This window comes from Chlamydotis macqueenii, chromosome 7, assembly GCF_036417535.1.
Source record: "Chlamydotis macqueenii isolate bChlMac1 chromosome 7, bChlMac1.mat, whole genome shotgun sequence".
NCBI lineage: Eukaryota > Metazoa > Chordata > Aves > Otidiformes > Otididae > Chlamydotis > Chlamydotis macqueenii.
Genome location: NC_141562.1, coordinates 19919433 through 19946448, shown reverse-complemented (window position 1 = coordinate 19946448; position 27016 = coordinate 19919433). Strand labels below are relative to the sequence as shown.

At 36.7% G+C, this 27016-nt stretch overlaps 1 protein-coding gene and 1 long non-coding RNA gene across 3 annotated transcripts in view; one reads left to right on the top strand and one right to left on the bottom strand.

Moving 5' to 3' along the window:
- Nucleotides 1–26782, top strand: part of FRMPD2 (FERM and PDZ domain containing 2) — a 67203-nt gene extending 40421 nt beyond the window's left edge. Inside the window, exons 29-46 of one of the 2 annotated variants that reach the window (XM_086752589.1) lie at nucleotides 2642–2936; nucleotides 3841–3999; nucleotides 4653–4827; nucleotides 5879–6089; nucleotides 7072–7109; nucleotides 8978–9055; nucleotides 9475–9539; nucleotides 11059–11220; nucleotides 12058–12229; nucleotides 14020–14099; nucleotides 16164–16249; nucleotides 18038–18153; nucleotides 20673–20821; nucleotides 22456–22546; nucleotides 23518–23852; nucleotides 25339–25554; nucleotides 25824–25886; nucleotides 26702–26782. In XM_086752589.1, the coding sequence (XP_086608715.1) occupies nucleotides 2642–2936; nucleotides 3841–3999; nucleotides 4653–4827; nucleotides 5879–6089; nucleotides 7072–7109; nucleotides 8978–9055; nucleotides 9475–9539; nucleotides 11059–11220; nucleotides 12058–12229; nucleotides 14020–14099; nucleotides 16164–16249; nucleotides 18038–18153; nucleotides 20673–20821; nucleotides 22456–22546; nucleotides 23518–23852; nucleotides 25339–25554; nucleotides 25824–25886; nucleotides 26702–26773 (2563 nt within the window). In that variant the 3' untranslated portion in view covers nucleotides 26774–26782. The remainder of the gene's footprint in view (nucleotides 1–2641; nucleotides 2937–3840; nucleotides 4000–4652; nucleotides 4828–5878; nucleotides 6090–7071; nucleotides 7110–8977; nucleotides 9056–9474; nucleotides 9540–11058; nucleotides 11221–12057; nucleotides 12230–14019; nucleotides 14100–16163; nucleotides 16250–18037; nucleotides 18154–20672; nucleotides 20822–22455; nucleotides 22547–23517; nucleotides 23853–25338; nucleotides 25555–25823; nucleotides 25887–26701) is intronic. The other variant, XM_086752590.1, reaches the window with a different exon arrangement.
- The window catches only part of LOC147600094 (uncharacterized), a 34620-nt gene continuing 22148 nt past the window's right edge, over nucleotides 14545–27016 (bottom strand). The window contains exon 4 of the long non-coding RNA XR_015259096.1: nucleotides 14545–15710. This is a non-coding gene — a long non-coding RNA (uncharacterized LOC147600094). The remainder of the gene's footprint in view (nucleotides 15711–27016) is intronic.

Below are 27016 nucleotides of genomic sequence, written 5' to 3'. Positions count from 1 at the left end.
CCTAAGCCAGAGGAGTTGCACAATAAAATACAGTGCTAACGGACTCAGCCTCCTTTTACACTCTTTTGGATATACCAGACACTGGCACACAGAAGACGATCCATTCCATTTTAATCATCTTTCCCAGTGCAAAAGAATATAAATTATCAGAACAGAAAGGAGTGGTGGAAAGACAAGTTAAAGGTCTTCTAGAGACCTTTAACTTATAACTTTAGTAATTTGATCTAGAAACTAATTTCTATTTTTTCTACATAGTCACTTGAAATCCTTTTGTTACTCTTGACACTGATCAAGCACAGAACCAGAGATTCCAGGCCCTGGGGAGTCACAGCACTAGCTGACTGCAAGTCGAGTGGAACCATAATGGCAATTCATAATTTTAGTTCCTCTCTCTTGAGAGGAGAAGCTTCACTCATATTCATGAGCGAAGCTCCTGCTTACATAAATGCTTCTCTACTGCTGAGAATAAAACCAGCAGAAATATGTCTGTAGCAAACATATTTGCCACGAGATATAGTTTCAACAAAACAACGTTTCTTGTGGGAAAATACCAATTCCAAGAAAAGTTTTGGATTCTTCCCAAGAAGGAAGTTCTGAAATAAATGTTTTTGTTTGGTACATTCTTAGTATCGTTTAGTTTCAGCTGTTGCATTTTCAATAGGCAGCCAGAGCAGCTATTTTAAACAGCCAGGCATGCATTTTAAACAATATTTTAAATGTAATCTCAGTTTAAATGATCCTTCCAGCTAAAAACATATTAAAAAAACCCAGAAGGACATAACCATTAATTAAGGAATTCCTTTTGATTAATAAGAAATTTGTTTTATTCAGATAGTTCAAAACTGTTCATTGAAGTGTAGAAATCTTCCAATATAAATTTTAAATGCTCAGGGTTTCAGATGGAAAATTCCTTTCACTCTTCTCATTGCCACCAACAAGAATCTTTGAAAAAGATGCTTTGAAAAACTTTAACCCATAGTTTTCCCCTGTGAAGTCAGCTGTAGGGGTCACAATACTCCAAAAGAAAGCTGAGCATGTCTGTAGAGCTCATGTATGGGCCTGCAGGACTAAGGCTCATGTTTATTTCTCACGGTGATATAGAGATGGGCTAGAAGCTGTGCTAGGAAGCAGCCACTGCTGGCTCATTGCCTTGAGCCTGTGTAGCTCTGCCAAGCACCTTTCATACACTTTGAAGGTCAGTCCACACTCCACTAGCACGCGACAGCTTCTATGACACCCACATTGACCAAAGTCCATTGAAATGACTCTTTTCTTTCCCGTTTCCAAAAGAAAGGAGATGACTGCACTTTCTATTATCCTTAAATATTTATTTTAATTATCCCAGTCGTCTTCCACTGGATTCTAAGTATTTATTGTCCAGTTATTAAAGCACAAACTGTCAGCTTCATTCTCAGCTTTGCTGTGCTACTGGAGACAGCCAGCTTCTCATTTCCTCCCTGCACAGCTATGAGCTAAGAGACTAGATTGCTTCCCTCACTGAGGGCATACAGCAGGAGCCTTTAAATTTTACTTGTTTTCATCAGTATTTCAAAAATACCATCAAAGGCTACTAGCCATATTCAGCCAAAATACCCGTTTTGCTACTTTGCTTTATATTATCCTTCTGACTATAGACAACTTTTTAAACAAGAGCTTAACACTGGGAATCTTCTATGATTTCATACAAGACAAAAAAAAATATGTTCCTTTTAGTTGTATACATTTGCTTGGCAGATGGCAGACGCAGTTCAGTTTGTCAGAGAGCAAAAAAAATCCTAGGTGACTTATATATGAAATGACATGGCACCTTTGCTATGTGAAGCATTAATTAAAGCAATGCCATTTTAAGTATTTTTAAGATGAATGAGGTTTAGCAATATTTCAGTAAAGACTGATATGAAGAAAAAAATAATTTAAAAATATTTCAAGCATTTCTATTAGCTTTACTGGTAAATTTAACAGGAGACAATGCTATAGTAGTCTATTAGAGTTCATTAATGACAACCGTTAAACACAACACATACGATTACAGTCTGGGCTTGAACATTAAAAGTGCTGAACACTGTGTCTCCAATATAGTAGAATAAAATAAGTAATAATTTAATTCAAGTAACTGAACAAGTCCATTGATTTCCATAGGACAACTCTTATGCTTCAAGGCAAGCATAAGAATGAAAGCAGTCTTACAAAGAGAAGTCAGGCCTTGTATTTTTTATGGAGAGACAGGAATCATTTTCTATTTCATGTTTCTGGTCTGCGCTATAGTTACCGAGGAGAGACCTGTAGAAGCCAGGAATGTGGCTGGCATTCCTTTTTTAAAAAAATGCAAATATGAAAATTGTAGTAGTATTGTAATGTGCATACCACTTACCAGATAAGTTAAGTTGTTTATGGCAGATGAAATCATTAATAGTCTAGGAATTGTCCAATTATTCTTCTCAAGAAACAACCAAAGTACTAATTAATGCCTAAAAAAAAATGCAAGATTTTGCAAAGGCTGTTTTCAAATTCTGAAAGCTTTTAAATCTTTTAACTAGATTTGCAAAATATTGATTACTTATATAAGCACTAGACTTTTCAGTGGCCATCTAATAAAGCATAAGGAGGAAAACCCCAGCACTGCAATCTTTTTATTTTCCAGCCACATATTTAATAAGAGTGATGATGACCTATCGAACACAAAATGTATGCCTGAAACTCTCTCTCTAACCCCTATTGATGAAGAGTATCTCACTATCAGCTCAACATCTGTGACCTCACTTTCATGGGGAGGAAGCTCCGAGACACTCTCCACATCCATGGTAACCCCACAACCACGTGTTTGTGGTCCTTTCTCCTCATCCCTGCCTGCTAGAGAGACGCATGGCTGTGACAATGAATGGGAAGACTTGGAGGAACTAGAGGAAGAGAAGGAAGAAAAGGAAGATTGCACTAGGGTATGTGATAGGCACCAGATTATTAACAGGTAGAATATGACACGGGAAAAGAAACAACTTTAAGAATGCAATATTCCTAAACATTAATTTTAACTCATTATCTGCATTATTTCTGTGCGGCTTTTTTTTTTTCCTTTCCTGAATGTCCACAATTTTCAAGTAAAGCAGACCTTCTTCTATGCCCAGAATTCTTTACCATTTGCCTTAAGGCCACCTTAATATTTCTTCAACTTTCCAGTATTTTGCAGATTATTCCCAGTGCACAAAGGCCTAAAAGCCCTCTAGTAGCCTCTAAAATTAATTGGAGTCAACTACTTGGGTTGTGCTTTAAACACTTGTTGTGTTTTAAACCCATGTGGAAAATCACTTTGTTACAGTGATACTACTGTAATGTCCTGATAAGAAAGTACGATCCTTGTGCTAATTACTATTCAAAATATAGGGCTTAGTCCTGCCAAATGCTGAACATCTTGCATTCCTGCTGACACTAATGAGCTCTGAATTCCTACTAATTTGAGAGCACTGAGGACAAAATTTAGGTCCAGCCATTTTCTTCAGTGAGGCAGCAATAACAACAATGATCTCTGCACCCTACTATCACAATGCTTGTCAGCTCAGAGGATTCCAAGCCTTGCTTTACACATTTCAAATGCCAAAATTTCAGTCCCTGATGGCATTCTCTGCCTTATTAGGCCCTATCAATCAATCATCATGGTACTCCACTTAGGTAAAAAGAAGTAAAATTAGGTCTGGAATAAGGCAGTGACAGATCAGAGAAACCCTTATGTATGCTCTTATTTATACCATCTGAGGAACTGATTCCTATCTGCATGTAAAGCACAAGGGAAGATGCTAATAAAACAGAAAAGCCTGCATCAAATGTATCTTGTGCTTATTTTAATAGGAAATGGAAATCTTTGTGACTTTAACAAAGTCAGAGAACAACGGTTATGGATTCTCTGTAGTTCTTAACAAAGTGGACAACTGTCTGTATGTTGATGAAATCTTGAATGAGCCTGCCCTGTCTGATGGAAGACTAAGAAGGGGAGACAGAATCATTATGGTACAGTAATCCTTTGAGTTTATACAGAGGAGAGAATATTTGCAGATCAATGTCATTTAGCTTCGGTATTCTTCCTTCCGTAGGGTCCAGTTTATCACATATTTAGGCATGCAAGTGCAAATGAATCATATAATAAATGCAATTCTGCTGACTTCAGTGGGACAAATTTCAGATTGAATAGATTGTGTGACCAGGCAAATAACATGAATCATCTAGCAGCAATGCAAGACAACCAAGACATGAAATGCCTTTTGATTTAAATTACATTAATTCAGTTTATGTCATAAGATAAGTGACATACAAAGGATGCAGGAGTTATGTCCTTTGTAATGTAGGAATAAAGCTTGTTTCCAGCCTGGTTCATCTTCAGTTTCTTGCATTAGGCTGTATTCCTTGTTTTTTGTTACAAGACCTTGAGTTTCAAGAATAAATAGCTATTTTTATGAAAACTCTGCATTAAGAAAAAATAAAAGTTCAGACAAGAAATCTTACTGCAATCTTAACGGTTGCATTCACTGATATTAAATACCACAGCAAAGCAATAACATGAAAATGAAAACTAATTTAAATTCATATGCAAAGTTTAGAGTAGAGGGAGAAGTACATGATGGTCAATTAAATCTATGACATCATTTTACCCATTTGTCATTTAGGTGAATGGAACTGATGTCACATCTTTACCATGCACCGAAGCTCTGACTTTACTGCAAAGCTCTCCTCCTGATCTGCACCTTGTGGTTGCTCGTGCTGACAATGATCCACATCCCTCTATTAGGCCACATGAGATTCCTGAAATTACTCTCACAAAAGGTGCCAATGGACAGCTAGGTGTGTAGTAAATACTAGGCATACTATTTTGTACAGGGATTACAGCACTTCTAAGATACCTTTATGCTCTCCTCCATCACCCATGGCCAAGGAAGGGAGAGCTTTCTTTTGGGCAATTCCTTAAAGAGAAGGCTAATATCTCTTTATTAGACCAATGAAGATAGTTGGAAAAATTATCTTTGTATTATCACCTTATCAGCTGAATTTTCCGGCATATGTCCAGTCTTATATTTTAACATTACTGATATTCAAAAGTTGTTGATATTTATATAATAATGTCTATTACCTGCTGAGATACATAAAGATCTATTTGGAGGGAAAGAAAAAAAAATTTTAAAAAGGCAAAGTTTAAGAAGGATGAGCCACTGGTTAGTACAATAGTTTGCCATTCAGAAAATATCCACTCAAACCCTTGATTGACCACAGACACAAGGCTTTCTCTACATTGTGCAATACAAGTGATAAAAGAAATCTCCAGTGTGAGTATCTTGGTGTTCCTGCAGAATGTGGTGAGTACTGCACGCAGATAAAGCTGGAGACCCAGGAAACAGTATAGCTGTATTTGCTCAGGTACAGCATCCCATTTCCAGTTCAGAAACTAGCTTGTTCAGAGGTTGCTTGAATATCATTGCACAATTCTGTTTTGCACTGCATAGGTATCTCCGTAGTTTTCATAAGGCTCTGTTCCCTATGTCACTCTAAAGACTGCAAGGCACTTAAGCACTCTGGTAATGAAAGAGTTACTGCTATAAGTGTCTTGTTCAAATTACTATTCAGCATCAGGGGAAATAAAGCACTATGGAATAGCTGAAGCATAGAGATGGACAATTTAAGGGTTTTTTCCATACTTTTTTTAACATCTAATTGCATTTCACTCTGCCAGTCCAGCTCTTATACCCTGTCTCACTGGGGCAATACCGTTGTTTACAATGTTGGTGATTTGTTCAGCTTATCTTTCTGTGACCAACACCTATTCCATTATGCTGTGTGTCACTGAAAATGAAATTCAAAACATGCAGCCACAAAAGATGCTTTCTCTGCACTATTCTAGGCCTGAAGCTGACAGGAGGAGCTGGAAGCAAGTTGCAAGGTATTTATGTGCTAGAGATAGTGCCTGGCTCTCCTGCCAGTGTGGAAGGCAGTTTGCAGCCACAAGATCAGATTGTTTACATCTGTGGACTGTGGACTGAGGGCATTAGCCTGGATGATGCAGTGAGAGTGTGTGAAGCTGCCACCCAGAATGTCCAAATCAAAGCTACAAGGTAAATCTGAGCATACTTAATCTCAATCCTAACATTAAAGCAGGTTTCTAAACTTCATCATCCAAACACAAATGTGAATCCTTTAACTGTGAGGCTGGCCACCACTTTCAGATATCCCATTCTCCAGGGAAAATCTTCTTTATATTTCCACCACTAGTGCCAACCTTCTCCATACATTCTCATGTTCACAGCTACAGGCAAGAAACTACCTCTGCTGGAAAACTCTGAATTACTTCCAACAGACAAATGTTTTAGAAAGGTGTTAAAATACAGCATTTAATCTACAGCAAGTTAAGAATTTCCCTCATTGGTTCTTGGCTGCATTTTAGATTTATTGTGTTCTACAGTCTGACAGAGCATCAGCAGAGGTCCTGGACTGATATAGAAATAGCTTCCAAAGATTTTAGAGGAACAGTCAAATAGTAACCCAAAAAATATGTAAATAACTAAGTTACATAACCAAAGTTAGCAATAGTATATGTCACAGCTATCTTAATGTAGTTCAAACTTTTATCAAAGTTTTATTAATTTGCACTGGGCTAGCAGGTGAAAAAACTGCAGCCTCATTATACTTCTTGCTGTACAAGCAGTTAGTAGGCAACACACTCTGATCCTAAGAATTTACAATCTAAGGAGACAAACAGAAATAAGGTAAAGGAAATTATGGAGAATGATTCCCACTTTATAGAGGAGGAACCAAAGCTGAATTCAAAATGTACCACAAAGCAGTTCTGTATTGGGACAGAAGGTTTAACATGTTCTTTCTTTACCCAATCCATTTCAATAAAATGTTTCACTGTTGTTAAATACAATCAAATATTTTATATTCTGATACAAATGCTCTTTAGGAAAGCACCATTAACAAAATCATAGAAATACAACTGCAATTTAGAAAACTGACTTTCTAAATATATTTTTCATATGTGCTTTACAAAGCATGCAGCTCTTAATGGCTCACATATTTCACTTTTTCTGCCCCCAGAAATGGCAATCCAGTGGTTCCTATAGAGCAGGAAAATAGTAAGTAAGGCTAATATTTTGGGGTTTAGTTCAAAACTCACTTCTAATTTTGGAAATAAGCATAAAGTATTGATTCATTGCATTTAAAATGTTATTAACAGATTGTAACTTGGCATTCAGTATTTCTGTTATGGCCATTCTAAGGATCTGAATAAAATTTGGTAGCTCTTTAAGGACAGAAATAAAATGTATAGTTTTCTATTTAAAAATATTTACTGCATTTTGCATAGTCAGTTTCTTTTTGGTTTTAATTTGTTGTTATTAAATAGGAATTTTATGTGGTCATATTTCAACATCTGTTTTGATTGAAACTATTCTCCACGGGATTTTCCAGCACTTTTTGAGCCACTACTTCATCATGTAGACCAACTTTTTAAATGGGTATCAATAAATCTATAGAAAATCAGAAACAGGCAGCACCAATATACCTTAGTTAGTATAAAAGCATTCCTCTCAGGGGATGATATTTAATACTATAATTGACACGACTTCAGTAATCATCTGCACTACAAAGACTTGACCAGAATTGCTCTAACAATAGAAGAAGTCTCAGCAAGCAGAGGTTGCATCTGCACCATCAGGTGGAAGGATGGGTATCATGTCTATGTCACTGCATAAAAAGTATGTTAGCACTTTACACAGTATTATGCAAGTAATACCTTCCAGTCTACATTTGGCTGGAGTGTTGTAAGGCCTAACCCACAATTTCATTTACCTGACTGGATATCTGATTTTTTTTTTTTTAATAATGCAAAGATGACCTGAAAAAGTAACCCTGGACCATAATTTCTCATATGCCTATACTCATCTGAATACTGGCATATGGCTACCTGAAGAAATTATTCCAAGTCAAGCTAGTTACAGATTTCTTACTCTACAACAACTTTTCATAAACGGAAGCAGCTTACTTCACTTACTGAAGAACAAGCTTCTTTTAATTTACTACAAGACTACAAGTTATGCGTACTCTTAGTTACTGTGGCATAACTAAAGCATGGTAAATGCATATCCTGGTAGGACATTGCTTACACATCCTTGCTGCATGAGCTTGGCAGATTCCAAGGTTTCTCAGGACACTTTCAAAATAGCTATCAGATCTGATCTAGCTCTGATACAGATGTATGAACTCTACAATGGTACACTTACCTGCCTTTCTTATAAAGCAAGAGTCTTCCCTTTTACAAGGCACTTCAAAAAAATCTAAAGTAATTTGGTATTTGGCATTCTGTTTGCTATCATCTCTGATAGATTTATAGATAAATCAGTGATAATTTGCTATTAAGGAAGAAAGCCTTCATTTTATAGACTATCTTAATTACAGAAATGCATACTACAATTGCAAATGCAACAGGGAGTTTTTGGTTTGTTTGGTTTGGTTTTTTTAAACACAGAGCACTCATTATTTTCTATCATTCATACATTAAGAGTACTTTGTGGAACACAACTAAGATCACCAAGATACGATAAAGCAAAACCCCAAAACTGGGGGTGGGGTGGGTGGCTAGAGGTGGGAGTGTCAAGAAATGCACATTGTCTTCTTGCATATTCATCTCTGCAGACACTGAAACATCCTGCTTCTTCCTCTGCCTGATCATTGCCACGTGTCTAGCATGACTCAGTCTAATGTCTGATTGTTGTTACAATTTTAAAAATAGCAATGACTGAGATGCAATATCTCTGCAATTCATGACAGAATTGTTTATATCACTGTGCAAACTGGCATACTTAATAATGCAGTAGCATCTCCAACTGCCTCATTTTGGGTATTGGTGCTTTGTTTCATAATCTAAGCACAGAGTTTACATTCCCTTGTGTATATGAAGGTTAGCAGGAGGCCTGTCAGAACAAACCTACATGTATGCTTTTAGGGCAACCTGCTGAGATAGAGAAAGCCAGTATTTCGTTCTCAAATGAAAACCAAGAACAGCATCTGCTGCACCAACATGGTAAGGACGTTTGTATTAGAGTTTGTAAAATTTTGTGCCCTCTCTTTGAAAGAAAGTAAGTCTGTAGGTGGTACTGGCAGCACCTGAGAAAGGTTAATTCTTCATAAACAAAACTGCCTCCCTCAAATTTTCAGAAAACATTTATATATTACCTGTTGTCCACCTGGTGTCTCTGACCCTGTAACATGCAGCTTTTAAAGCTTGTTCTGGAATCTGCTCAGTGGGAGGTAATAAGCCGACAGGGATAGTGCGCAGAAGGCTCAGTGTACAGTTCAGGAGTGTAAGCCCACAGGAATATTTTTGCATTTTACATGTCAAATAGAAAATGTTTTATTATGTCTCTGAATATGATTTTGAGTGTAGACTTTAGAACATTTTACTAATACAACTGAGTAAAAATTGCGGTTGCTTTTTCACAGAGAAACATTTGGAGGAAACAAACTGTGATGCTCAGCAAAACATTCCTGATTGTCCAGAATGGAAGGTAAATGACAATTTTATCAAGTGTCAGACAGTCCATCAGGTGAAGTGAGTTACATGGAGTGAGATTTTTCAATAGTGGTATTTAATGTATTTGTATCCTCTCCAGTTTCTTTGAAAATGCGAACATAATGCATTTGGAGAGTGTCCTGTGAAGTGTTGAATTGCTTCAGCATTTATGGACTACAATGCACTGAGCACTTCCTGCGGTCAGACTCCTATTGCAGTTTTTCAATGTATAATATCACTATTTTACCAGCTCGGTAATATAAGTACAACTCATGTCGTGTAGCCCTTCCATTAGGTCTTCATGGTACTCTTCACAGCTTACAAGATTAATCTTTAGCTTAGAAAGAAATTAGCACAGGAAAAACATACTGAATGTCACAGTGTGGTATTCTGGTGAAAATAAGTGTAATTGTAATTGTAAAGCATTTTCCTCAACAGTCTTTGAAACCTGAGATTAATATGTTTCATTGTGAAATGCTCAGATGGAACATTTGAAAAGAGGGTAAAATTACTCTAAACCTTTGGGACATAAACCATAATGGTTTGAATTTGCAAGAGTAATGCCATTTTTTTTAAATGAGGAATTCCAAAAATATACAGGTGTGTTCTTTGAAAGAAGTAGTAATTTTCAAGCTTAACATACAATGTTTCAAAATTCTTACAAGTGCAAACATCACTTCTGTTCATGCCAACATGTGGAAAATAATGTTACCTGGAATTGAAATTACCCACATTGGGACTGATATTTCATGGGAACAGATTTACTAGTTTTCTTTTGATTGTGGTTTGCAAAAAAAGGACTGTCTCTTGTTAAAATTAGACCACCAACCTGGCAGAAAAATTGGAAACATTTTCTCACTTTTGATTAAGTCATTACCATTACTGCTTCTTCCCCACCATTTAATCCATGATGGTTTATCTATTTAGCTTGCTAAAATAATTTCTGAGGATGCTATTTGCAACACTGGAACTAGTCATGCTGCAAAGTCATAAACATTTCTAGGTTGCTGCTACTTCTGACACAATACTTGATCCTAAAAAAACACCTGATTTTAAAACTGAATTAAGTGCTAAAGCCAAATAAATGGGTGTTTTGGGGTTGCAAAATTAAGATTTTCATTATAGAACAACAAAAGAATGGAGTATGTATTGCATTACTATCATGCTGGAGTGTCAGCATGAGTGACGTGTTTATCAGTGAAGGTGATGTAATCCTTTTATAATATGTCAAATACAAAAGTACATGTTTCTGTGCTCTTAAGAAGTTATTTTCCCCTCCAACAATTATTAAAAAATATTATGGAAATAAGTATGTACTATTTTTCATGCTGATACATACATGCACCTACTATGTTAATCACTGGAAGTTCTATACACCTATTCAAGAAGGGGACATATCCCATAATTTACACAAGCCACTGAGGACTCTGAAGCATAATGGGATTCTCTGGTATTAAAAATGCAAACAAAACACACTTAAACTCCACTTTATAGTGCATCCTTTTCTATTGTAGGACTTCATTATTAAGATTGAGCTGGAAAAAGCAGAAAATGGAAGCCTAGGCTTTGCACTGGTAGGTGGAAGAAATGGCAGGGCTATCCTAATAAAAGCCATCAGCCCAGACAGCATTGCAGATTTAGACGGGAGGCTTCAAGTTGGTGACATCCTACTTAAGGTAATGCTTTTTCTTCTTTGTTTTGGGCTACATTTTCTGTAATCACTCTACAAGGAGCATTCCGTTCAGTATAAAAGTTGTGCAGATTGGAAATCTGAGGCTGTTTGGCACCGTAACACATAGAAGATGGTGTCCCTTGGCTCCTGGGTGTCAGAGGGCCGTTCCTGTGGGACCGGGCATTTCTACAACTGGAATGTGGCTGCTGGGCACTCCAGCAAAGAAACAAGCCCAGTATAACAGGGCAAGCAGCAAAATGCAGCTACTCCATAGTGTAACTGTACCCAGAGATGATTACACTTGAAAAAAAATGAAGGAAACAAGAGTTAACTGACCAAGTGTGCATATAACAGCTAACCAGGAGGATACTGGGAGGAACCTATCATCAGTGCCAGTTAGGTATTATCAAGACAAGCAAAAAAACACTGGAATTAGTAAGATTTTAAATAAAGATTCAAAAGCTCTATCTTAACCACCTTTTAATATAAATAATTTTTTTTCTCTTTATCCCAAGTTATTTTTTCTTCCTCCTCCAGGAATTTAAATATTTTTGTTTGCTTTTCTATTTTTCATTTACTTCCATCTCTCCTCCATCTTCCATCTGAAGAGTGGCAGGAAAAAAATGTCCTTTTAGTGTCTCAGAAGAGATGCAGACTATACTTTTGGGGTGTATTGCTGGCAGTCATGGTATAAAGAAGTAGAGAGGAAAGGATCAAGCAAATTACTAAAACAAAAGGGGATGAGGACACATGAAGTGCGAAGAAGTTACATAAAGATTAAAAAAAAAAAAAAAGCATTCTGTTACAGGAATCTGGAAGTACATATCATTGTGTTTTTCAGGTGAATGAAACTTTTGTGTCTGGTCTGCCACGCCAAACAGTTATAGATTTACTGCGCAAGGCTCGAGGCACTGTTCAACTCACTGTCTGCCGAAGCATGGCTTTGCTTTGGGCTTATTCAGGCCATCAAAGCAACAGTGTACATTCCTCCACAAACACAGAAGTAGAGTGTGGTAAGCAGCTATATCCACTCAGTACATCATAGAAGTGGGATTATATGTTGCCTGAATTCAGCCTTCCTATTAGAAAAACAATTCAATATTATTAACTATACAGTTAGTCCTGATTCATAGCTGTAGATACAAATGCATTCTTCACCCTGATCTGCAGCTCCTACTCAAGACATAGGACCACAGGGAAGGAATGCCCAAGAGTGATTTCTAAGTCTAGGAATAGCAGAAGCAAATCTGCAAGACCCTCAAAGGTGCTTTAACTCAGCTTATGTTTTTAAGTCATGAAGGTTGCTGGTCTAATTTTACCCAATTTTATACAACTCACTGATGGAATCACAGCCAATTATTGACCCAGCTGCTAAAATACATTTCCAACAAATTTCACATCCCAGCACTCCTACCTTATCTCTTGGAAGCACTACACCTCCTGTTCTGCTTGGCAAACAGCTTCTCTCCCTTCTTGTACTTGTTCAAACCCAGAAGCCTCTGCTCCCAGGTTGATTGCTATTAACTTAAGAGCACACCCACCTGCATAGGGCAGTACTTAGAGAGCTGGCTAACACTAATGGAAGAAACTTGTGCTGCAGGCTCTGCTCTGTTGAATACTCAAATTTAAATACTAATTAAAGCTGTGAGTGGAAGCAAGGGTATACTATTACTAATCCACTATGGGTTTATATTCCTCAACTTTCTTTTTCTTTGAATACTGAAACATTTCCTATAATGTGGAGAAACTTCAGTGAGAAGAATACAGAATTTCTCCTTAATGCATCTTTTGGCCTCCTGATTACAAACTGGAGGCTTTGTTTCAAGTCCCGTCAGGCAAGAAGCCACTGTTATTGCTATTTGCTTTCTCCTCCACTGACTAGGAAGAGATGCAGAGGTGACTGCGGGGTTTGGATATACTTAACAGTATAAGTTTATGCATCTAGTCAGCTTTATTGATGCAAACTTACCTGCACAGGTATTTTAGGCAATTCTGCTGTTAGACAGCAGCTGCCTCTAGGGTTCAAGGATCTCATTTTTTTTTTCAGTATCTTAGACTGAACCTAATCCTCTTGAATTCCTAGCCTGTGTTATAAGCACTGGACGCTCCTTCACTTACTGAAAGCTACACTCTGTGTTTCAAGAGCAAAGCTTTTTCATAAGGATGAGAAAGCTATGCTCAGCACTGGCCTGGAAGGAGGATGTTCACTGCCCCATCTCTATTCTAGTTTAATGTTTGGGGTTAATGATGCAAAAAAAAATATGGAAGGGTGGACAGTTATAAAAAGGCTGATTGAACCTCTTGCTCTGGTAAGGGCTGTGGAAATATTCCTATTCACTTCAGTGAGACTAGCCTTTTCTCCGCTCTGCAAACTCAAGGAACTAGGTGTGAGGACATTTATTTGCATGTCATATGACATTACTAAATTACACAGTTGCTGGAAAGTTTAAGCTATTTTTCTGGACCAGAAAAACCCAATGGTATTTATTATAGAAGCACTGGCATCAAAGTTAATGTATGGTATTTGTCCCTTAGCACTGCAAAGGAATGGGCTGGGTTAGGGAGGGCAGATTTAAATCCCGTTTCAGGTTTTTTATAACTGCTATTGATACAGGGGTCTACTTCAGTATATCTTCTGACAACCTGAATTATGCTGGCTTCTTCACTGGTAATATATGGCATTTGCATTGTATCTCAGTGCCTCTTTGAAGATCGAAGTCCTCTGGTGTGCATGGCACAGAAGAAATGTTATCTATATTTTCATGCTTTATAGGCACTTTACTTTTTTTTTTCTGGTATTAAGATAGTGCTGAGGGAAGCCTGCAAGCTCAGCCTGTTCTCACTTTCAAGGAAGAAGAAGAATCCAACCAGATGTGCACCAAGGTAAAATCTGAATCAGGCTTCTAGAAGTTATCAGGCAATGTACTGGTATGTTTGCTTACAAAATGGGTTTGTTGCAATGCAGGCAAGAACCACACCTTCTTAATGAAAAAAGATTAATGTGAGGGAAGTGTGCTGCAATGACTGGAACTGCTAACATTTGAATGTCAGGGGATTCCACTAAGAGAAGAGCATATGATGAGTATAATATATATGCTGAAAGGGCAGGGGTAAGGAAGGTGGCATGTGCAAGTCTAGTTCTGGTGCTTTATAATATTGGAATGAATGATTTATTAATTTTACCATCCTTTCAGTATTTTAAAACAAAATACATTAAAAGATTTATATTCAGCTATCTTCCATTAATATTCATAACTCCAAGGCACCCAAACTTCTTCAAACAGGGTTATGTTTTTGAATCTTAGTAAGTCCTGTAAGACATTCCAGATCATATTTTACAGCATCTATTATTTCTAAGTTTACAACTGTAAAACCTCTCCTCAGAAAATATGAGAAATACAGTTGGTTTTATCTTCTAGAACAAATAAAAAAAAAAAAAAAGTGCCTCAACCAATATAATCAAACTAGAAAAAGAAAAAATTAATAAATCCTTGACTTGAATAGGGTGAGAAAACCTTGAAGAGGAATTTATTTGAGGAAGTTTTAAGTACACTGTTGGAATGGGTGTTGTAACGAAACTGTTAGAGATTGGTGAAATGTAATATCAAAACAAGGTCATGTCTGTGATCTGACAAAGAAGTACACCCAAGAAATAATATCGTTTATTCCAGGGAGATAGATCCCTGAATTAGCAAGGTAATAAGGCACAAATTTCGTTTGAAACATGTGGTCAAGTCTATCTAGTTCAGCACAGAACATGCCTAGCTTTAAGCACATGCTTAAATTTTTTGCTGAACTGGTTCCATTAACTCTCTCTTCTTCATTATTTCCAGCTTGCTTTTAGCTGTCTCCTATGAATAGAAACTATTTATGCTTCACCTTATAAAGCATAGCTGCCATCTGCTCTGAAGACATAGACTTTGAAAAATGACAAGCTACTAAAAAAAATAGATGCAAAATACCTTTCCTTGTCAAATAAAAAACAAAAGTCCATATAGCATTCTCCAGTCAGTGTAGTCAGCAGGTGCAGAAGTTGGGTAAATGAATTCATGGTTAAGCAGGCAGCCATGAATTCCCCTATTCTAATGGGGAAATACATGCACAAAAGTAAGAAAATAAGGTATAAGTGGCAGCTATTTTTATGATTCTGTGGGGCATTCAGTAGTTTATACTGTATAACGTGCCAGGATGGTTTCTGAGTGCATCTGGAATATTAATCAGGGAAAGAAGAAGAAACACCACTCTGAACTAAAATTTATATAATTATCTATCAAGGTTTATGACTGAGAAGGAGCCACTTCCACATGCTAACAGCAGATGTGCTGCATCATCATTTAAATGCAAGACCCACTTATCATCCTCTAGGATGGAAAACCAGCCACCAATACATTGCTTCTGCTGCGTATGCAGGGTGATCAAGGGTCTGCCTTCTCTGTTAGTTGAGTTCTTCAGTAGAGCAGCTGCACCCTGCTTCTAACAGCTGCATCATTGTGTCTGAGATAAAAAAAAAAAGGAAATGATTACCAACAATTCCATCTCAGACATTGGTACTTTCTGCTGCCAGGAGCTGGGAGGTGAAGAGTAAAGTGTGACTCATGATTCCCATGATCTCTTTATGAGATCAGAGAGGGTATAACCAACATGAACCTTTCCAAAATTTAGTCATGTATGCTGAGTTATTGAGATGTCTGGAGGTTGTATTGTTATGAAAATCCCAAATACAGCTGATGCAGCTTTTTACTTCTAGTACATACTGCAATGCTGGATCAAAGTTACACACTTTCTTCTGAAAGTGGAAACTATTCTATTTTACCTTTCTGTCTTCAGGGAAGGACACATTTTTGTCAGATATAACAAAGAATGTTGATGAAAGTAATTATATTCTTGAAGCTTCTGTGTACCAATTTTTCACAGCTTTTTTTTTTTTTTTTAATTTTAAACCTGCAGGATCCAGAAAGTACACACAATTTCTCTCTGCAAGGTCAGTTGGCTGGACAAGACTATAAGGATATAATGAGTAACATTTCAGACAGGTAACTCTTTCAAATGCAGTAAAACTATTAAAATAAATAGTATGGATAATGTATTCTTTTCTTTCCAGAGCTATTCTAATATGGTATGCCAATGCACTCATGTGTCCCAAATGACAGAAATACATTCTATTGGAATGCAGCTCCATCTGCAGTAAGAGTCGCTAAACAGCTTCCACACAACTACTAAGACAAATGAAATGGAGGCTTCTGGGTGTAAAAGCTCATGCAGACAAGCTGGAACTAGCTTTAACCTCTCTAGCTGAGGAGGACACAGAACAGTGGTAGCACTATTGCGCTGGTGTGGCCAGGGTCCCCGTGGGTTTTACTAAGTGTTCCAAGCAGGTCTTGAAGCCTGTGCTGAACTCTGTGCTACTGTGGCTGTAGTGATACAGATGTTGAACTCCAGACATCTGGGAATCATGAGAATTTGAAGATGTTACTCCAAAGTACATAGTATAAGAAAAGAAGAATTTTACTTCAAATTTTAAGTATGCTTTACAGTATGATTAAATCTACTGTACAATCAAAGAATAATGGAGTGTTGGTAAGACATGGGCGGTTGATCTATTACAATGATGCAGAATATATGAAATATGATAATTTTCTTTATCACTTGTAACCCACATAAATGGAAAAAAAAAGACTAAATATGTACATTTAAAACTTAAAATTTTGTAAGAACAATATTTAGCCAATCAATTAGGGATTTAAATCTTCCCTAACTTACCTGCTTGCAGAGATAAAGTTTGAAAGACGCTTTGAGAGCATCTGCAAGTGAGAACATCCATGTAAACATGGCTCAGTACCACTTGCTATTATCTCAATCCTAATAGAACATTATCTTGTGATATACCAGGTAATGAGGTGTGATTGTTATTAAATTATCTTGCTCTGTGTGCAAGATGCATAAATGTATCTATAGCTAATACAAAGTTATCTTATCATATATAGGGATAACAAGTATCTTTTCTGGTTATTTTGCAAATAGGATGTTTTTCTGGTGCCTATCCTCTAACCTGAATCTTTGTATTACCAGTGTTTTCTGATATTTCTGTTTTCTACTTGCAAAAGCTTTGTGTAACTTGAACATGCACAGCATGCAGTGGTTACTGATATTTGCAAAGCTGCTACTTATGATCTTATTCTCCCTCTTAAGTGTACCTTTTACTATTTATACCATTATGTATTATGACCATACACAGGATGGGATAATGTAAGACTGTGACATACTTAAGCCTACTAACACAGTTAAGTTGTTGGGTCTGAGAGTATCAGTTAGCCAGTAGAGGAGTATTTTACTCATTCTCCACACATTATAGTTTTATTCTGGATTGCAGGAGTATCTTCTACCTAAAACATATTTAAGTGCTCTAAAATTTTCTAAGTACATTAGGAAACCGTAACAAGCAAAGGCTATTTAGCTATGATTGCCTAACAACTGAAAAATGTCATACATGAAAAATTGTCTATAACCGTGACAAACCTTACTTCAAATCACTTTGGGGCAGCTTTTTATGCAACGTATGTTTTTAACTCTTTGAAAAAAAAAATACCACATATAGATAGTAGTGGTTTTCACTAGCTATATTTGCAAACACTACTCCAGACAAAATGCTGCTATTACTCCTTGAACTTATGTTCTTCAGAGTTCACACTAATTCTTGAAAACAGTTGCTCAAGCAAGTTAAAAGTGATAAAAAATAGATTAAAATCAAAACCTTTGTACAGTTCAAATTACCAAAGCTTCCTCTGCTTCCATAAGACCATTCAACTAATGCTGTTTTACAGGTCACAGAAATCTGCAGAATGCGAAGGCTGCAGGAGAGAGAGTCAGCAGTCTGAGTCAGACAGCTGGAACAATGAAGATGATGATGTGCCCCACAGGATTTCTGTTCTACCTCGAAGTAACCATGCAAAAACTTTTCTTGTTTCTTTAACATTATAGGCCAGCTCCTCTGCATATGTACAGTGAGAACAACACTAAACCCTTGTATATAAGTGAAGAATTTGCTCTTTGTGTCTCAAAGGCCAGGGCACTCAGGACACAGTTTTTACCATTGATACATATGAAGGCTATCAAACCTTTGCAACATCCATAAGAAGATGACCTACATCAGGAGCTCTCCAGCTCCTCTGGAGAACTGCTAGAAGGAAGGAACATGCGTCTGAGTGTAGTTAGCTGAACACAGGGAGGGCAGCTCTGGTGGCCATCACCCACTTGCTACTGCTCTGAGCGCCTCTGCTTTGGAACTTCAGTTTCAAAAGGAGGAGCAAATTTTTATTTTTATTTTTTAATGGGGATTTTTTGTGTCTTTTCTTTTAGTTTCTGGTTGGGATTTTCTTTTTTTTTTCTTTTTTAAATAATGTTCTATATCATGTCCTTCCCCAAAGGAAAATCTCTGAATACCTTGATTGTACTCAATTAGGTGTACAAACTGAGCAAAGAAAAGAAAAAGAAAGTTGTTGAATTAATTTGAACAACATAATGACATTTGTTCATGTTATGCACTATTGGATGGTGCAAAGAAATGACTCAGTGGCCAAATAAAAAAAAAAAAATTTGGGTCAGAAGCAAATTTGTGGGAGTTTCCCAGTGCATAATTTAAAAATTTAGATTTTTTTTTGTCCCAAAATGAATAAAATAAAAGCAGATGGATTATCTTACAAGAGATACAGTAGATAAATTGGATGTAGTAGAAAGCCTTTTTTATATACAAAAAGCAATGACAAGGAAGTCTTTGAGAATTAATGGAACAAGTTCGACGGTACAAAATATGCTTTTTATCACTGGATGCAAGAGGTTTTTGAAATCATCCTCCTCTCTCCTTCACTGTTCCATACAACTCCTCAAGCAAGTAAATGAAATACACAAAAAATAGAGAATTAAAGGTCATATTCTATCTATCTACCTCAAAACTTTGTTCCAAGAATCACCAAATTTCACTTCATATAATAACTTTGTTATTAGAACTTACATGCTTAAACACATACTGAAGCACTTTCACAGCTCAGGTGCTAAAGCCCCTCTGATATGAGAAGGCAGTTTACAGAAAGAATCTGCCTAGTTGTTCCTAGGAAATTAAGCTGCTTCTGTCCCAAACAAGAATAACTTGTGAGGATTCTGCGTATCCCATAGATTCTCTGAAATACAGAGAATGCTGCTTCTTGCCCTGTGGAAGCAATGCATTCCTGTTGGCTCTCATCAGGAGTAAACCACAGTTATCTCCCTCACACCACCAAGCTGTGCTGGCTAGCAAACAGAAAATTATAACCAATCTATCCTCTACTACATGCTCAAAGTTTGGGGGTTTTATATCACTTGATCTGGAAGTAAAGAGAGGTGTACGGGAAACAGCACACTCCATCTGCAGTGGGAGATCTGTCTTCACTGGCACTCTCAATTAGTTAGTAGAAACACCCTCATGTCAGTGAGAGTTAGAGAACAGACAGTGAACAGAAGGTGTCTTAGACGCTCAGGCAAGACGGGTGCAAGCTGTAGCCCGAACAAAAGCATAGCAAGCACCACACCTTTTTAACAGAGATTAGCTAAGAGTAGCAATGACATCTTACATGAGGAAAACAGAGCATTGTTACTTGTATTCAGCCTACCAGAAACCCGTGGAACAGATCATTAGGTTTTCTTTGAGACAGCTGGCATGTTATTGTTGGCTAACAGTAGCCTATGACTAAAAGGACAAACTCTGTAATTCCTCTGCCTCAAACCACTATTTTTTACCAAACAAGTTACTGTTTTACTCCAGTTTTGCTCCAGTAGAGTAGTGATATTTCTGGAGATATAAATGTTTATCCATCTTCTTAATCTGTCAGCTTTCGGATCAGAACATGTACTTCAGGATGAGTTAATTAGTAAAACTGAATCCTCATTTTCGTGCATCAAAGATACTTCACATCTTGTTCTTGAAGTGGAGTGTGAGGTAACATGAAAAGAACAGAAGACATTTTCTTACTTCAGGGAGGAAGAATTTGCAGTGCTTATTCCTAGTAGTGGAGTGTGGCAATACTAATTTTCAGGAAAGTTGGAAACATGAAGATAATTCCCTGTGAAGATGTGGCCAGAGTCTCCTATACCAATATAAGCTAGTATTAAAGTTTACAGTTCTGCAGGAACAGTTTATTTAAATCAGACTGTATTATTAGAAACTGTATGAGGCAATAAGTTGCAATAGTTGGATCTGCTTCCAAATTATATCAAATGTGGTGCTGGTTGTATCCATGGTGCTGACTTATTCTTCTGTCTGCTGCGAACATAAATAAGCCAAAAATATTTTTTTCCTGTTTCACTTCCACAGTATAAGCATCAAAATGTACTTAAGTAGTGCAGCTCCCTAGTTTTTAAAGCCAAGACTTTGCACTGTGACCAATAATGATTAAAAACACCTTTATTTTTTTTGTTGATATATAGGTGGAACCTTTGCTTCTGGAGATGAACTGACTCAGTTAATTAACTTTAAACCATCACTGACTGGAGTGGATGCCAGGACTGACATCACAGGTCTTATTCGAGGCCTTCAGTTGCGAATTGAGAATCAAGAGGTGTTAACGGAGTTTATGGTAAAGTGTGATTCTTTTTTTTAAGATCTGAGTGTTTAACAGAGCTAAGAAAGTGACTTTTAGCAGCCTTCTGCATACTGTATGGGAGATTCACTTGCTACAGTATTTGGATCTCTCTCTTTCCACACAGGTCAGGCTTACACTGTTCCCTGCTCAAAGATATTGCCCACATGGAGTGAAAAATAAATAATATACAAAAGTAGGGTATGAACCACTTTGTCCTAGACTGACTTCTTCCTATTACCTCCTTAGTTCTGCTGAACATCTGGCTAAGAACTATTCTAGAGACTGCATTAAAGCAAGAAATCCATGCTGCTAGGGATTCACTAGTGTTGAAACACTTAGTAAATGCAAGGAAAACGTTTCACACAATGCTCCAGTGATCCATGAAACTCATTGCCACAAGATGCTATTAAGGTCAGGAACTTTGTAAAATTAAAAAGAAAAATTAACATACCTCCATAGATAATGAAAACATATAATTACATCTGATGGCATATACATAATGAAAAAGTGTAAAATTAGAAAAGCATATAAAATATCTTGTTTCATTATATAAATAGAGTACTCAGTTATCAGCAAATTCCCAAAGAACAGATTATTTCACAACTCTTCAACACAGTACTGGAATTTCCTTTAAAGGATGTACCCATCACCAGTGAAACAGATTGCTACCACTTTTCCATAGTAATAAAAATGTTATCAGTTTCTTTCACTTGCTTTATAGGTCTGACATTGCGGGTACAAAATCCCACAGGCTCAAGTGCATAGGATTTGCTGAGTTTCTCTGAAGGCTCAAGGGCATGTATTAATTTCCATTCATTCCATTCCGTTACTGATGTAGGCATAGCATACTATATGCTGAGTCACACGTCTGCTCAGAAAACATAAAGATCTAATAGGGAAAACAATTGTTACCAAAGCCAATAGATATTTTATGTGAGTAAAAGCTGTAGTAACTGACAAAGACATTAAAGAACTGTCACATGTATTTCAGTCCATATACACTGTATAGGGGCATAACGTTATAGATGAGCATTGTGCAATGCATGCCAAATAGGTAAAAGAATAAAGAAAAGTGAAGGTACCTCAAAACTGTAAATGAAATTAACTCGCATGTTCCTGCTTCCAGCTACACTGCATTCTGTTCCTCTAAATCTGCTATGAAGTGCTTAACAACCACATGATTGGCACTTAACATCATTGATGCAGTTCCCTATATACACCACTTTGTCACTGAAAAGTACTCACTAACATTCACTACCTGTTAACAGTGCAATAGTTGGTGCTGCAGTCAGCATGTTATAAATTATGAATTCTGACATTTGGCCAAGACACTATTCCAAACATCTATTTTACAGCAATATAAGGGATCTGTAATGACAGGAGCTGAGGATGTAGGCTGGAAATCTCACTTGAAAACCCCAGAAATTTTGTGCAGGCTGAAGAAAATACAAAACAATTTGAATTCCTTGCCTAGAAGTTTAGAGAATGATGTCCTGATTCTCTTCTGTAAGAAATCTGTTTGCCAGTTTTGGGTCACACATAGCAGTAAAATTTGCTCATACTGACTCTGTAAAGGTTGTCTGTAAAGGATGTGAACACCATGGATTGACTATTTCTCTTTGATCTAGGCTTTAGAACATGTGAAACCAATAGATGACTGCAGAACTGGCCAAGCACCAGAAAACCATGATAAAAACAGATACCAAGATATTCTTCCGTGTAAGTATTGCACAGTAATGAGAATGTACATTCAGTGAACAAAGACGTTGGAAAACAAACAGCTATAACACTGAGATGTAGCAAACAAATCCCACCACATCCTTAGTCACAGAGAGCTCCACTAATGAGTTCATGTACGGATGTCTGCATTGCACAATATGTAATTTTCTGAAATATCATCTTCCACAATGCAGCTGTCTTGGTCTTTCTTTCCCTCTTTCTCAGAGATATTGATCTACTACATTTCTGTAGGCAAGTGTAACTTGAAATATAATAGCAGTTCTTTAAATTTATTTAAATGTACAGCTACCTCTACTGCTTGTGACACATTGGAATTCTGAAAAGTACAGTGGAAATCATGCAGTTATATAGCTCTTGGAAAGACAAAGATTCTTTCAGATGTATTTGAAAGCATAATATCCAATCAGAGCTTTCAGAGTAGAATAACTGCTGTTAACAAGGATTTAAAAAAAAATAATGTACTGGCCAATGACTCCCTGAGAAGTATGACAGAACACTTTCTGGACCCTTGATGTCTTTCTGAGCTGCAGCAGCAGGACAATAGATGCAAAATTTGTTTCTGTATTAGTGATACAGTATACATTCATTCTCAGAAGCTTCCTGTTTTATAACACCAATATCCTGTGACAATGTTCCCATGCCATATATTAAAAGCAGTGTTGGAGACACCATTTTGAATTACTGCCAATCAATTCTATGGTAATTAGAAGGTTTGTCAGAGTGTTATGAAAGTATCTTAAGAGAAATAAAATTGCAGTGAATCATACAATTTATCTGTGGGAATTCCTATTAGCAGTGATTAATGTTAGTGCTACCAGCCAAATACATTCTGAAATCCAGAGGCATACTTTGCTGCTAGAGGCTGAGGTTCCCTATGTCCTGAGTGCTAGAGATGGCAGAACTCTGTTTCAGATTGACAGCTAAAATAGCAACTTTCTGTTTCTTTACAGATGATAAGACACGAGTTCCTCTGGGAGAAAAAAATGGCTACATTAACGCAAGTTACATTAGAATGAAAGTTGGAGAAGAAGAACATTTCTATATTATAACCCAAGGGCCTCTGCCATCCACTATGGCTGATTTCTGGCAAATGGTCTGGGAGAGCAAATCAGATGTGATTGCCATGATGACAAAAGAAGTGGAGCTAGGTCAAGTCAAATGCCATCGATACTGGCCTGAACCTCCCCATGACTCTATAGACCTAGCTAATTTCCATCTCAAGCTAGACCGTTACCAGATTCTGGAATACTTCATAATTAGAACAATAGAAATGATCAACAAGCAGGTAAGTTGAGTGTACTTAATACTTTCATATACAATTAAATTGATTAGATATTTTACATGAGTAAATACTAGTATTATTGTTTGCTTCTTGTATAATATTTGCTCAGGTTTTTTTAGGAATGTAAAAATCTGAATAACAGGCATGAAATTAGGGTTAATGAGATGCTGCTTCTTTTCTCATTGCACAAGCGATGAACCCAACATTACATACATTTGGACAAGAATGTCCAAGAATTAGTCCAAAAGTAGTCATAGAGCTGGTGTGTTCAGTGTTTTGCAGAATTGCTTACTGTTCTCATCAATTCAAATGGGTAAGGGCTGCCAGAGTGGGTTCATATTCTGTAATGGTGGCTGAAAGGAAAGAGGGGAAGAAGGTGGTTTTCAACCTAGAATTTAGAATAAATGATACTTCTTTCACTCATGAAAAGACATGAGTATACATGATACTACAAATCTAGCAGAAAATTTTTAGAAACTGAACAAATACAGAAACCAGGTGTAAGACATGGAAATAGAGACAACTATATGTCCATGAGTCTTGCCTCAATATTAGTTAAAGGTTTGCAAAAATTTCTGCAGGATATATTAACTCATGGAATACTTAAAAGATTTGTACTTGTGCTAGACTAACTTGCTGTCTTTTTCCATCAAGAAAACAATTTCTCTATATGAAGAAAACATTTCATCTTATGTCACTGAGTGTGAACCATAGTAAAGCATTTGATATGAGTCTTCTCAAAAGATTATTAATGTGGGAAGTTGGGCCATTATATGTGATTATTTCAATGGACAAGTTATGTTTGCTATGTTTGTCTTGGACCAGTATCAAATTACTGCAGAAAGCCACAAGTTTACTTCAGTAGAAATCCAGACATGCATTCAAATTCTTCTGATGGTAAAGTAGTTCTTTTGCATTCAGCTTAATGTGTTTTGGCAAGCTGGCAACAAGAAATACTGTCCCAAGATCATTCAATCAACAATACTCTTTATTTTAACTACATTATGATTATTCTTGTAAACTTTTTAGTTTACAATTTTTTAGTTGATTCAGTTTTTATGTTAGAGTATCTAATCACAAATTGTTCTTTTATATCTGATAGCCAGAATAGCATTTGTGATCTTACTATCACGGCTACTATTACTACTTTTCTATCAATATGACTTAGTTCAGTTACAAAAACAATTTTAGTAAACAGTATATGATAATAAATGTTTTTGGTTTTCCCTTCTAAACAACAAATAAGATAACTACATCCCTTTGGGGCAACAGAGTAACTTCAGTATCTCATCAAAATTATATGAAGTAAATTTCCTAGGTCTGTGTCTTCTGAGTGCATTTCTGAAAACCTGAAAGAAACCTTAATAGGGTTGTAGGGTAGACAAAGAATTTACTAAGAATGAGGCTGAAGGAAAATTTATCAGTGGAATTCCTTGAAAATCGGTCTTAGGATTGATCATTTTTAACATTTCTGATCTTTCTCTTCCAGACAGAAGAGAAGCACATTATAAGTCATTTGCAGTTTACCACTTGGCCAGATAACAATACTCCCAAACTGGCTGAGCAGCTCGTAAAATTTATTTGTTACATGAGAAAAGCTCACAGTACAGGACCTATTGTTGCTCACTGCAGCACTGGCATTGGAAGAAGTGGAGTTTTGCTGTGTATTGAAGTTCTGCTCAGCTATATAGAAAAAGATCTATGTGTAAGTACCAAACAGATCATCATTAAGTATTACAAACTGGTATGGATGTCAACAACATGTGGGAGTATCTTAGACCGGAGTAATTCCTGGTAGAATTAATTCTAACAAAATGGAATAAACTCAGCTTTTGTTATTTTAAACAACAAAGATAATAACTACAAATATAATATTTGTAAAAGAACTGAGTCACAGCTTCCCTATCTCAACATGCTTAAATCTTTCTTTATAACTTACATGTCAACAAAATAAAAACTGTTCTCTTCTGATAGTTCAACATCAAGCAGATAGTGAGAGATTTGAGAGATCAGCGTTTTGGCATGATCCAAACTAAGGTAAGTTCTCAATATTCAACTAGATTATTATTTTTAAAAGCTTCAATTAGTGGTACATATCCACATGCTTTGATAAATCTGGAGCTCAAAGCCCTCTCATGTGAGGACAATAACAGCCTTCCACGTAAGTGGAGTCTAGATTTAAATATGAAAGGTCTGTCCCTTACTAACTAGTTTAAATAAAAGCAAAGCACCAATATAGTACCGATACCAGCCCCCCTCCCCTCTTTTTTTTTAAGCAAAAAGAAAAGCAGGGATCATCAACAAAACAGGTGAGATACTATAAACTCTACCTTGCAAAATTGCGGCCTTCAGTTGAATTCTTGCTATTGATGAGTTATCATCACTTCAGTAAACCCTTCTACTGCTTAATTAAACCTATCCCTGAAAAGAGTTTTCACACAGGAAAATACAAGATGTGGCTAACTCAATTTAGAGCAAACAGGTGGTGGGAAGAAAAGCAAGACAAGACTAGGGTAAGTTCTTCCTATAGGGAAATATTTTAGCACATGCTTTAATATATTTTTTTCAGCATAATGATAGAGCATGGGTTTAAATTTAAGCAAAGATACAATCTTCACTGACCTAAATGAGACTTGAGCACATGCTTACATGTACTGCATTGAATAAGAAAGCGTTCCTGAACTTTTACAACTGATAGAACAAAAAGAACAAGGATGTTGTTAAATATCTTTTTGTATCCATGTTACAAAGATGCTGATGTTATAAACAGGACTTCAGCCAGTCCATCTTTCTTTGCTTAAAATTTATGTTGAATGTAACCAGGTGTTTCACATTGGTGTCTCTGCATGCAGGATGAGTATTTATTCTGTTATGAGGTTGTGTTGGAAGTCCTTCAGAACCTTCAAGCAGTGGATTCCTACTGACTGCAATATGACTCTTCCCTATTGCCATTGGACTTCAGGGACCACTCAACAATTGCTTTATAGAGATGTCAAGCCAGCACAGACAAGTGTTATATGACATGCTTTGTTAGATTACTCTTATTTCTAAGGCATTTCACAATCTTACTTAATATGTTCTGGGTAAGTCATGTAAGCCTTGGCTCACAGTTTGGAGAAGCAGCCAGCCAGCACTGCAACACTGCTGTTACATTGCCATGGAAAATT